This window comes from Nycticebus coucang, chromosome 18, assembly GCF_027406575.1.
Source record: "Nycticebus coucang isolate mNycCou1 chromosome 18, mNycCou1.pri, whole genome shotgun sequence".
NCBI lineage: Eukaryota > Metazoa > Chordata > Mammalia > Primates > Lorisidae > Nycticebus > Nycticebus coucang.
In genome coordinates, this window is record NC_069797.1 from 75,327,343 (window position 1) to 75,340,890 (window position 13,548).

A 13,548-nucleotide genomic window follows, 5' to 3' on the forward strand; every position below is an offset into this window, starting at 1 on the left:
AAAGGTATCTGGCTTTTAACTCTGCAGGTGTAGAAACCTGTCAGAAGACCCATTATTTATCATGGAGGCCGGAGGGGAAAAGGACTCAAGCAAAACTCATAGGAATTGCGATTTAACAGTTTATGATGGTGCTTAATATCTTTAACGAGCCCTTTCAAGGATACGCCCTTTTTGTTATCACAGTCTGGAAAGCCATACTGGCTTAGTTGGTGAGCTTGGTGAGCACAGGAAGAAAGGAAGAATGGAAGAGCTGTAAGGAACTTGTCTAGGACTGATTTAATTCATACCCTGTGCATTTTTTTTTTTTGAGACAGAGTCTCAAGCTGTAGCCCTGGGTAGAGTGCTGTGGCATCACAGCTCACAGCAACCTTCAACTCTTGGGCTTAAGCGATTCTCTTGCCTCAGCCTCCCAAGTAGCTGGGACTACAGGTGCCCTCCACAATGCCTGGCTTTTTTTTTTTTTTTTTGGTTATAGTTGTCATTCCTGTTTGGCAGGCCCAGGCTGGATTTGAACCTGCCAGCTCTGGTGTATGTGGCTGGAGCCTTAGCCACTTGAGCTACAGGCACTGAGTCTACCCTGTGCAGTTTTAATCTGAAACTTTTTTTCTTTACAGAAAAATCTTTTAAGTTGTGCACCACCAAGGAGATGCTCCTTCTTAGTATTACAACTGCTTACACAGGTAATGCCTGATTTAGTTTTCTGTTGCTGCGTAACAGCAGTAAGGGCTGAAAACAATAGTCATGTTATTATTTCTCACAGTTGTGTGCATTGACTGGCCTCAGCTAGATGGGTTTTTTTTAATTTGTAGAAATGTTTGTGGTACAAGTGCAGATTTGCTACGTGTAAGGGCTTCATGGTAGTCCAGTCAGCACTTTGCAAGTATCCATCACCCAAGTAACATAGATTATACCCGTTAGGTAATTTTTCATCGTTTACCCCTTCCCTGGATGGTTTTTCTGATGAAATCACTTGGGGTCTCTTGTGGCTTCTGTCAGAGGGTAGCTGGGGCTGGAACTTCCAAGACAGTTTCATTCACATGTCCACTACCTTGACCACGGTCAGATAAAGGTCTCAGTCTCTGCATGTGGGCTCCGGGCCTCTGTCCATCTACATGACCCCTTCGACGAGATCTCCTTGTGACCCAGCAGTATAACCAGACCTCTGTGTTAACTGCTAAAGGCTCCATGAAGGGTGACTGGAAAAACTACCAGACCGTCTTAAAGCTTGGCCTGGATCTCACCCAGCATCACTTGTACTGCATTTTCTTGGTGACAGCAAGTCATAGGGCCAACCCAAATCCACTGCGGGAAGAAAACCAGGACAGGTGGCTTATCAGGACCCATGAGTTTACAGAAACACACAATCGTGTGTTTGATAAGATAACAGGTGGAGCATCTTAGGTGTTGAGAATCATAAGGAAATTCATTTCCTTTTAAATAATGCTGTAATATGCCAGTTACTACTTCTGCATTTATTTGCCACATAAGTACAAACTCTTCTTTTTAGGAGAAATAGAATAAACATTAAACGTCTTTAAAATTCACAGTTAAAATTTTGTGGCATTAAGGAATCAAGGGCCTCTACGTAGATTTGCCCTAATTTTTTATTCTACTCTTAGTAATTTTCTTTCCCCAGGAAGCAGGGTTTAATTAAAGCGTTCTGTGCCTCTGAGTCACTGTGGGTAGCATATACTGCACAGACTGGTTTGCCAGCACAGCAAGAGCACAGTCCGGCAGGAATAGGAATGTTCCTCACTCCTTGAAAGCTACTTATGAGGATAACGAGTACTTGGAGTGCTCTGCTGGAAAGTGCTGTTCATTTTGTCCTCTGCCCATCTCCTGCTGGTGTGCAGAGTGACCGGTTTCCACATTAAGGATGTCTGTTGATTTGAGTTGTATACTTCAATCTGAAGTTCATGGCAAATGGCATCTTGGGGTGTCTTGGTTCTACCTGCTATAACAAATTGCCATAGACTCGGTGATGGAACAGACATTTAGAGTGTTGTTGTCGGGTTCTGGCGAGGGGTTCTTGGTTTGTAGACAGCTGCCTTCTTGCTGTGTCCTCATGTGGCCAAGGGAACAGCTGAGGGAACCACTCTCTGGTGTCACTTTTATCATCCAGCCTCATGACCTTTTCACCTCCCAAAAGCCTCATGTCCAGGTGCCCTCATGCTTTGGAGATGAAGGTTTCAACATATGGGCTAGGGGGGAGGGAGGAGAGGGCACAGGTATTCAGTCTGTAGCCCGTGGCTAGTTCGATTTCATCTGTTACATAGCATCACTTTGTGCTCGGCTTGGGGATGAATGTCTTGTTCTCTCTGAGTTTCATTTTCTCTGTGCTTTATGTGTATATACCTCAAATGCTACTAGACATGAAGAAAAATGAGGAAAAGGGAACTGTGAATGTATGGTTAAGTTAAATCTGATTTTTTTCTCCCAAAGGTCTGGAATTGACTTTCTTCTCTGGTGTATATGGAACCTGCATTGGTGCTACAAACAAGTTTGGAGCAGAAGAGAAGAGCCTTATCGGGCTTTCTGGCATCTTCATTGGCATTGGTGAAATTTTAGGTTGGTTTAAAAAAAAGGTATTTGCATTAAACATGGCAGTGTTTGTTGTAGTTAAAATAGAAATTTTAAGGTTATTTCACCTCTCTGTCCTTGAATTTCTGTTTTTTTCTACTTATTTTTACCCAAGTGGGTATGTTTCTGTTTTTGTATTGTTCCTACTCTAACTAAATTATAACCCATTTGTCAAATGATTTACAGATAAAAACCTTAAATAAGCAACATACGGTCTCGCCCAGCTTCTCCTCTTAAAATACTTAAGGGGCACACCTTACAATTCCTGTCTTTCTGGTTTTGTGGCACCAGCTAAGTGTCCAGCAGTCGGTCCTCTTCTGTTAGCATCAGGCTCCGTGGGTTGAAGGGTTCAGTCCTACAGGTTGCCCTCACTTCAGACTTTTTTAAAAAAGTAATTTCAAATTTATAAGAAGTTACAAAACCGCAAATTTATAAGAAATTTCAAAAATACAGATACTACAAAGAACATCTGAATATCCTTTAACAAGATTCTTCAACAGTTAACTTTTTTACCTTCTTTACTTTATCATTTGTTCTTTCTCTCATTGTCTTTCTCATATATGATTTTATTTTCTGAACTACATGAGGGTAGGTTTCACACATCATAGCCATTTACCCCCTTATGGTTCAGCGTGTATTTCCTACCCATAAGATGTTCTCTGGCACTGCACAGTACACAGTACATAGCTGAATTTTACGTTGATGTGATCATCTGCTGTCATCTAATAATGTCCTTTATACATCTTGTTCCTCTTCCAGTATGTGTTTTATTCTAGGGTCAGCAATTGCATTTAATTGTTGTGTCTTTCTGCTAATTTGGAATATCTCTATAGTTTTTCTTTTTGATACTCACATTTTTGTGACTACTACCTTTTGCAAAATAGTGTGTTCTACTGGGCTCGGTGGCTCACATCTGTAATCCCAGGTGGGAAGCTGAGGTGGGAGGATGGCTCAAGCCTGGGACTTTGAGGTTACAGTGAGCTGTGATTAGGCCACTGCACTCCTGTCTTCGTGACTGATTGAGGAGACTACGTGTCAAAGTGTGTTCTTCGTTTTGTGCATGTTTGACATGACTGAATGGAAGTTGTACATTCATCAGGAATGTTGCCATAGTGATGGATGGAGGGCCAATTTCAGGACGTCCCATGTGGGGACACACGGACTACATCTGTCTCACCGTGGTAAATTTTTTTTTTTTTGGCAATGTTCATTTTGATCACCTGGTCAAAGTGTTGCCCAGTTTCTCTGCTGTGTAATTCTGTGTTTTTATCTTCTCCCTTGCAACTGATAAGCATTCTGTGGGGAGTCACTTTGAGACAATGCAAATATCCCACTTCTCCTCAAAATGCCTTCCTAGATTTAACCTCCATTGATCTTTTTTATTTTTATTTAAAAAAATGTTTTTGAGACAGAGTATTACTCTGTTGTCCTGGATAGAGTGCTCACAACCACCTCAAACTCCTGGGTTCAAGTGATCCTGCCTCAGCCTCCCGAGTATCTGGGACTACAGGTGCCTGCCACCGTGCCCACTAGTTTTTCTATTTTTAGTAGAGGCAGGGTCTCAGTCTTGCTCAGGCTGATCTCAAACTCCAGAGCTCAAGTGAGCCACCTGCTTTGCCTCCCAGAGTGCTAGGATTAGAGGTGTGAGCCACCACACCTGGCCCATTGATGTTTCTTGCCTAACCAAGTCTTTGCTATGTGTCTTAGTCTGCTTTCTGCAGCTGTAACAGAACACCACAAACTGGGTAATTTATAAAGAGAAGAAGTTTATTTAGCTCATAGTCCTGGAAGCTGGGATGGTGCGGCATCTGGTGAGGGCCTTCTTGCTGTGTCACAGTATGCTCAGGGCAGAGGGCAGTAGAATAGGAGTGAGCACAGGTCTCTCTTCCTCTTCCTAACAAGCCATCAGTCCCATCATAGGGGCCCCACCTCCAATCAGCATATGAATTTGGGGATTATGTTTCCAACACATGAAATTTGGAGGGTACATTCAGACCACAATACATGATAGCTGCAAAAGTGATGACTCACCACCTCTAGTGCTCTGTGTGCAGGTGACCCTGGGCATTCTCCCTTCTCCCCCATTTATTTACTTTATTTACTTATTTTTTATTGATATAGGCCCACAAGTTTATTTTTCCCCCAGTGGTTCATTATTCATTACTGCACTTAATTATTTTGGTGCTCACATTGTCCCATTGTTCCTGCTTTGGCCTTTTCAAGCAGCCTTGTATGCTCTTGTGACATGCTTCCATTATTTTCTGAGCACTGCTTTACTTTCTGGCAAACAGGTTTTTCCTGGCTCACTTAATGCTTACCCTGCCTTGTCCTGGAATCAGCCATATTTTGTTCCTGTGCTCCTTGAAAGTCTTAATAGGGTAACATTCATCTGATCACAGTTAATCTAGAGTGAACTGACATCTTGATGATTCTGAGACATCTTTTTTTTTTTTTTTTTTTTGTAGAGACAGAGTCTCACTTTATCGCTCTCAGTAGAGTGCCGTGGCATCTCACAGCTCACAGCAATCTCCAACTCCTGAGCTTAGGCGATTCTCTTGCCTCAGCCTCCTGAGTAGCTGAGACCACAGGCACCCGCCACAGTGCCTGGCTATTTCTTTTTTGTTGTTGCAGTTTGGCAGGGGCTGGGTTTAAACCCGCCACCCTCCGTACATGGGGCCGACGCCCTACACACTGAGCCACAGGCACCGTCCAACTCTAAGATATCTTGACCGAGAACAAGGGCTGTCTTTCCATTTGTCTGTGTCCCCTTTTATGGTTTTGGGGAGTGTTTTGTGATTTTCTTTATATAGATTTTAAACATTTCATTTCCTTTTCAGCTTATTCTTAAATGATCTATTTTTTTTGGTATCTGTTGTAAATGGGGTTTTCTCCATTATATTTGCTAAGGGGTTATTATTTACATCTATGGAGGCTGTTGATTTTACATGTTGAATTTTATGTTATGGTACCTTATTGCTTTTAATAGATTTGTCTTTTTATCACTGGGTTTGAGGAATTTGATTATGATGTATCTTGGTAGAGTTTGCTTTATGTTTCTTGTGTTGCGTGTTCATTGAGCTGCTTTGCTGTTTGGATTTAGGTTTTTGTCAAATTTGGAAACATTTTGACCATTATTTCTTCTGTATTTTTCCTGTCCTGCCTCTTTTTCCTTCACATTTTCCGATTATAAGTTGAAATGGTCCCACAGCCCGCTGAGCTTTTGTTGATTTTTAAAATTCTCTTTTCTACCTTTGTTTCATTTTGGGTGGTTTGGATTACCGTTGATCCTTGAACAACTTGGATTTGTACTGCAAAGGTCCACTTATATGTGGATTCTTTTTCCACCACATGAGGATGGAAAATACAGTATTCATGGGATCTGAAACCTAAGTATATGGGGGGCTGTTCTGTTGTGTGGACTGTGGGAGGGACTCAAGTGTGTGCAGACTGGAGCGTATGTGGGGGTCCCTCCTGTACTCAGGGACAACTCTAGTTTACTGATCCTTTCTTCTACAATGTGACTCTGCTGTTAATCCTATCCAGGGTATCTGTTTTTCATTCCAGACATTGTGGTTTTCATTTCTACACATTCTTGGGTCCTTTTTGTATTTTTCATGTTTCTACTTTTTGAACATGTGGAATATAGTTATAGTAATCATCTTAATGTCTTGCTCATTCTAACATCTGTGATAGTCCTAGGGTAACTTCTTTCCTTCCTTTCCTTTTCTTTCTTTTTCTCCTTTCTTCCTTTCCTTTCTTTTTCTTTTCTTTTTTCTTTTCCCTTACAACAGGTTTATTGAGATAAAAACTCATACGTCCCTAAATTCACCCTTTTAAAGCGTACAGGTCAGTGCTCTTACTATATTCTCAGGGCTATGTGGCTGTCACCACAATCAATTTTAGAACATTTTCTCCTCTCAAAATAAACTTTGTACCCATTAGCAGTTGCTTCCCATTCCTTCTCTCTCTTGCCTAGGCCCAGGCAACCACTAATCTACTTTCCTTCTCTAAAGGTTTGGTTATTATGAACAAATCATACAATGTGTGGTCTTTTATGACTGTTTTTTTTGACTTAGTGTAATGCTCTCAAGTTCATTCCTCCTCTTGAGGAGGAAGAGGAGGAGGAGGAGTCTGGGGATACCAGGGTGGCCAGGGGAGGAGGGTGCCAAAAAATGTATGTACATTTTAAGAAAGGAAAAAAACTATATAAAATTATAACACTCAATATATACCCGTAACAAAAGATGCACAATAAGTCACATTGGGCACCTCTTGTAATTGCAGATGTCAAATGTTAATTGAGTATTATAATTTTAATACAGTTTTTTAATAAAGTATATAAAGTATATCTTTTTCTTTTTTTTGTTGTTGTTGGTATTTTTTTTTTTGTCGCCCTCAGTAGAGTGCCGTGGTGTCAGACCTAACAGCAACCTCCAGCTCTTGGGCTTAGGCAATTCCCTTGCCTTAGCCTCCCGAGTAGCTGGGACTATAGGCGCCCGCCACAACGCCCAGCTATTTTTTTGTTGTTGTTGTTGCAGTTTGGCCAGGGCTGGGTTTGAACCCACCACCCTTGGTGTATGGAACCGGCGCCCTACTCACTGAGCCACAGGCGCCATATGGAAAGATATACAGAGGGTTCATATGTGTGTGTGTGTGTGTGTGTGTATCTCCATGTCTTTTTTTTTTTTTTTTGAGACAAAGTCTCATTTTGTCATCCTTGGTAGAGTGCCATGGCATCTTAGATCATAACAACTTCAAACTCTTGGGTTCAAGCAATTCTCTTGCCTCAGCCTTCCAAGTAGCTGGGACTACAGGCTCTCGCGACAACGCCCGGCTATTTTTTAGAGATGGGGTCTTGCTCTTGCTCAGGCTGGTCAGGGAGTCCACCCGCTGCAGCCTCCCAAGTGCTGGGATTACAGGCGTGAGCCACCAAGCCCGGCCTTATGTCCCTGTCTTTTGCCCATTTTCTAGGTAGGTTTTTTCTTTTTCTTTTCTTTTTTTTTTTTTTCACTTTTTTGCAGTTTTTGGCTGGAGCTGGGTTTGAACCCGCCACCTCCGGCATATGGGTCCAGTGCCCTACTCCATTGAGCCACAGGTGCCGCCCAGGTAGGTTTTTTCTTAAGTGTTGCCCTTCACTTTTGATTTATAGGTTTGCCAGGATAGATTTCTAGGGTAAAAATCACTTAAGAATTGTAAAGGCAATGCCCCTTCATCTCCTACCTTTAGGTTAGGACTTCCTGTCAAGGAGATGCTCTAAGCTGTTCTGATTGCTGACCTTCCGTAAGCCTTTCTGCCCCTTCTTTGGAGCTCACACATAATTCTGAAATTCATAGTGATTGCCTTTTAGTGCATCACCTTGGTGCGTTCAGCTGTGATTACCACAAAACTTGGTAGTAGCAGGGCGGCGCCTGTGGCTCAAGGAGTAGGGCACCAGTCCCATATGCCAGAGGTGGCAGGTTCAAAACTAGCCCCAGCCCAAAAAATAAAAGCTCCTTTGTTTAAAAAAAAAAGAAACTTCAGTAGTGATAAGTTGTGTCCTTTTTATTATTTCTGATAGAAGCAACAGATCAAAGGGGATAGTTTTATGGATGTAATAATTCATCAAGAAGAAATTCAGAAGACTTACTGGATAGAAATGCAAGTAATTTTGGTACTTATTTTTTTTTGGTATGATAGTTAATGTTTGATCATTGTTGGTATTGTCTACAAGTGCTGAGATGTTGGATTTTTTTGAGATACAGAGCATTTGAGAATGTTCAGTTACAACTTGCCTTCTTTATTATAACTCACGAGTAGCTTGGTGATGTTTGGCAATCCTGGTGACGTTTCTGCCATCTTGATTTATAGGTGGAAGCCTCTTTGGCCTGCTGAGCAAGAATAATCGCTTTGGCAGAAACCCAGTTGTGCTGTTGGGCATCCTCGTGCACTTTATAGCCTTTTACTTAATATTTCTTAACATGCCCCAAGATGCTCCTATTGCTCCTGTGGAGGGAACTGACAACAGTGCTTACATCAAGCCCAGGTATAGTGACTGTCATTCCATAGTAATTTGAGGATGGGGGTGGGTGGGGGTGGTAACGTGTGTCTAGCTATTTAAAGTGGAACAGTTAGTCCTCCTCAAAGCCTGTTACCTTTGTAAGATCATCTGTTAGCCATTAGTAGAGTCAGAATGAATTTCAATAGGAATCTGTAGAGAATCTCAAGTTATTTTTATAATAGTTGGTTTTAACCTTTTGCCCCACTAAATCTTTTCCTTGATCCTTGGAGGAGTGCATAGTGTCTGATTTGAATTTTGTACTTCTGTGTTTTGAGCAGTGAAATACCCAGAAGGTTAGGGCTAAGAGGAAGAACAGGGGAGCAAGTGGGACTCTGGCTGCTGGGGAGTTCGTGCAGTGCTTTCAGAGAAGGTTGTATGAGCGGTGAGGATTACTGGTTTGTTGCACTAGTCTCTGAAGTTCATTGTAATGTAGATATTTCTGTCTAGATCCACAAATCCAAGGGAAGCCCAGTCCCCAAACCAATACAGGCTGAGCATTCCTAATCGGAAAGTCTGAAATCTGAAATGCTCCAAAATCTGGGGCTTTCTGAGTGCCAACAAGATGTTCAAAGGAGATGCTCATTGGAACATTTTGGATTTTAGATTTCTGGATTAGGGCTGCTTAACTGGTAAGTATAAAGCAGATATTCCAAAATCTGAAAAAATCCTAAATTTGGAAGACTTTCCGTCCCAAGCATCATTTTGGATAAGGGATATATGCAGCCTATATTTTCTCCCCAATTTGTTAATAGACCTGAGTTTGTTACAGTGTAAAGGTGTGTGCATTTGAGTATAAATTCTCAATTTATAAATTCTAGTATTCTTGTCTCATAGTATTTAAAACTTCTTAAAATGCTTCTTCTTAAAATGCTTTTGTTGGGTGGGCTGCATTTACATTTTAAATGGCTCTAGAAAATATTGTTAATACATGTACTCATACTACATTAATTTTTATTTTCTTTAGCAAAGAAATTGCCATTCTCTGCAGTTTTCTATTGGGTCTTGGGGACAGCTGCTTCAATACACAACTGCTTAGTATTTTAGGCTTTCTCTATTCTGAAGACAGTGCACCGGCTTTTGCCGTCTTCAAGTTCGTTCAGGTAACCTCTACAGATTGTGTTTAAAATAGGGTCCTTTTCCTTTGTGTGTTTGTTTTCTTTGGTTATTAGTATCGTGGGGTTTTTTGTGTTTTTTTTGTATTTTTTGAGACAGTCTCAAGCTGTCGCCCTGGGTGGAGGGCAATGGCATCACAGTTCACAGCAACCTCAAACTCTTGGGCTTAGGCGATTCTCTTGCCTCAGCCTCCCAAGTAACTGGGACACAGGTACCCGCTACAGTGACCGGCTATTTGTTGGTTTTTTTTGCAGTTGTCATTGTTGTTTAGCTGTCCCAGGCTACGTTTGAACTCACCAGCCTTGGTGTATGTGGCCAACACCCTACCCACTGAGCTATGGGCACTGCGTAGTATTGTGGGTATTTTTTGTTGTTGTTGTTGTTTTTGAGACAGAGCCTCAAGCTGTCACCCTGGGTAGAGGGCTGTGGCATCACAGTTCATAGCAACCTCCAACATCTGGGCTCAAGTGATTCTCCTGCCTCCGCCTCCCAAGTAGCTGGGACTACAGGCGCCCACCACAATGCCTGGCTGTTTTTTGGTTGTAGCCGTCCTTGTTGTTTGGTGGGCCCAGGCTGGATTCGAACCCACCAGCTCAGGTGTACGTGGCTGGTACCTTAGCCACTTGAGCCACAGGTGCCGAACCATTATTATTATTATTTTTTTTTGAGACAGAACCTCAAGTTATCACCCCGGGTAGAGTGCCATGGCATCACAGCTCACAGCAGCCTCCAGCTCCTGGGCTCAAGTGATTCTCCTGCCTCTGCCTCCCAAGTAGCTGGGATTATAGTTACCTGCTACAATGCCTGGCTATTTTTTGGTTGCAGCCATCATTGTTGTTTGGCGGGCCCGGGCTGGATTCGAACCGCCAGCTCAGGTGTATCTGGCTGACACCTTAGCTGCTTGAGCCACAGGCGCTGAGCCAGTATTGTGGTTTTTAAGTGAAAGTTGGCAATATCCTTTAAAAGGAATTATGAGTAGAATTAGGATGTAGTAGCTGGGCACCGTGGCTCACGCCTATAATCCTAGCACCCTAGGAGGCTCAGACAGGTAGATTGCTTGAGCTGAGGAGTTTGAGACCAGTCTGAGCAAGAGGATACTCTGTCTCTACTAAAAATAGAAAAAGTTAGCCAGGTATTGTGGCAGAGACCTATAGTCCTGGTTCCTCAAGAGGCTGAAGCAGGAGGATTGCCCAAGAGTTTGAGGTTGCTGTGAACTGTGATGATGCCACGGCACTCTACTCAGGGTGACAGAGTGATCCCTCCCCCACCCTACTTTTGTTAGAGATTTTATGTTCTGGTCTCTAAGGCTCCAGATAGGAGATTTCCTTTCTTTTTTTTTTTTTTTTTTTTTTGAGACAGTCTCATTTTGTTGCCCTCAGTAGAATGTTGTGCCATCATAGCTCACAGCATCCTCCAACTCTTGGGTTTAAGCAATTCCCTTGCCTCAGCCTCCCTCCCAGAGTGCTAGGATTACAGGCATGAGCATTTCACCTGGCCTGAGATTTCCTTCCTTAGATACCAGAATTCCATTCATTTATAGTACAGACAAGTATATTTCTCACTCTGTACATTATTTTATCACTCTAGTTTTCCATGAAATGCTATTTTAAATAGCAGAGATTGTAGCTTATTACCTGCCGTCCATGGGTATTGAAGGTGTGTGTTTGTGAGTTAGTGACCAAGGAAGTCGTATCTAGATGCAGAAAGGATGGAAAGTGCAGCTGGTCCCAGTGGTCCTCTGGGTTGGAGGGAAGTGGGGCCTGTTGTGGTGTCATTCAGCCCCACCGTGTGCACATTGTGATTTGTTTTGTTTGTTCTTAGTCTATTTGTGCAGCCGTGGCATTTTTCTACAGCAACTACCTTCTCCTCCACTGGCAACTCCTGGTAATGGTGATATTTGGGTTTTTTGGAACTATTTCCTTCTTCACTGTGGAGGGGGAAGCTGCCGCCATTGTTGCCCGGGGCTCGGACTACCGAAGTATCTGATGAGTTGCCAGTGAGGGCCATGCACATCTTCAGAAAACACGGCTGGCTGCAGAGTTTGGTGGAAGAAACCGTCTTTCATTTTCACAATATACCAGATCATGTTCAGTATGGAAAATCAAAGAATTAAGACTGTTAAGTCAGCTAGAGTGGTATCAAGTTTACAGATGTGAGCTATTTAAAACAAGTGAAATAAGGGAAAGCTCTTTGTCTATATGATTGTTCAAAGATACTGTTTTACACTTCATCTATCTCAAGTTCCTTACAATCATGATAGAATGCAGAGATTTTCTTGTCCTCCTGTTCTCATTGAAAAATCCTGCCTTGATTCAAAATACCTGGCAATAAGTTATGTAAAGATTTTTCCTGGGGATGGAGTCTGTTTTACTGTGTAACCGTTGAAGATATGTGCCATTCTCCATGTGTGGGGAGGGGATGACATTGTAATAAATAGCAAGATGCTGAAATGAAATCTTTGAGAAGATTTCTTCCTCTTTAAATGTTTTGTTTGATCAGTTTTCTTACCTTATAGTTCATAGCAAGGAGTTGCCAATTAAGTATTATGAAATGAGGTAAAAATTGTCTTAAGTCTTAAAAACAGGAATCTAACATCTGTAAACAAAAACACTTCTGAAAAGACAAACACCTTTACTAGGGGAGAGGACTTTTGCTATAACTTTCCTGGAAGATATAATACAATAACTCCCCTAAAAAACAAACCAAACTGGGAGTGAGATCTGAGCCATGGTAGCAGGCCATGGTCACGTCATTTATGTGGGAGCATATGCCAGTCCACTGTTACATGCAAAAATTATATACAAATGATTGGAATCATTTGGGAAGATGTTTAAATGGATGAGTTAGCTTGCCTTCATAAGAACTCACTTACATTTTTCTTTCTTTTTTTTTAGAGACAGAGTCTTACTTTGTCACCCTCGGTAGAGTACCATGGCATCACAGCTCACAGCAACCTCCAGCTCTTGGGTTTAGGCCATTCTCCTGCCTCAGCCTCCCGAGTAGTTGGGACTACAGGCACCCGCCACAATGCCCAGCTATTTTTTGTTGTAGTTTGGCTGGGGCCAGGTTTGAACCCTACCACCCTCAGTATATGGGGCTGGTGCTCTACTCACTGAGCCACAGGTGTCAGCCGAGCTCACTTAAATTTTTAATTGAAATAAAATTTAGGGCCAGGTGCAGTGGCTCACGCTTGTAATCCTAGGACTGTGAGAGGTCGAGGTGAGTGGATTGCTTGAGGTCAGGAATTTGAGACCCTGTTTTTACTAAAAGTAGAAAAATGAAGGCAAGAGAATTACTTGAGCCCAAAAGCTTGAGGTTGCTGTGAGCTATGATGCCAAAAAAATAAAAAATAAAATATAAAAATCATGCAATTCACCATTTTAAAATATATATTCAAAAGATTGTATACCATTACCATCATTTAATTCTAAAATACTTTTATCACCCACAAGCAACTGCCTGCCTGTTAGTAGTCACACTCCCTCTGTGCATGGCAACCCTGAATTTTCTTTCTGTCTCTATAGATTTGCCTCTTCTGGACATTTCATAAAACAAGAGAACTTACCTTTAAATGTGATGTTTAACTGTTTTTTGCAAAGTAAATTGAGCCAAGAGGACAGAATTGTTCATTATTTGTTTTAAAACTTTACTAGAGGCTCGGCGCCAGCCACATGTACCTGAGCTGGCAGGTTCAAATCCAGCCTAGGCCTGATAAACAAAAATGACAACTGCAACCGAAAAATAGCTGGGCGTTGTGGCAGGCACCTGTAATCCCAGCTACTTGGGAGGTGGAGGCGGGAGAATCGCTTGAGCCCAGG

At 42.1% G+C, this 13,548-nt stretch overlaps 1 protein-coding gene across 5 annotated transcripts in view; it reads left to right on the top strand.

Annotated features, from left to right (window-relative positions):
* Positions 1 to 12,083, top strand: part of MFSD11 (major facilitator superfamily domain containing 11) — a 28,624-nt gene extending 16,541 nt beyond the window's left edge. For 3 of the 5 annotated variants that reach the window (XM_053568756.1, XM_053568758.1, XM_053568757.1), the window contains exons 10-14: positions 615 to 680; positions 2,443 to 2,568; positions 8,428 to 8,602; positions 9,582 to 9,717; positions 11,552 to 12,083. In XM_053568756.1, coding sequence (XP_053424731.1) covers positions 615 to 680; positions 2,443 to 2,568; positions 8,428 to 8,602; positions 9,582 to 9,717; positions 11,552 to 11,716 — 668 coding nt within the window. In that variant the 3' untranslated portion in view covers positions 11,717 to 12,083. The other 2 variants (XM_053568759.1, XM_053568760.1) reach the window with 2 other exon arrangements.
* Positions 12,084 to 13,548: the final 1,465 nt, after the last annotated feature.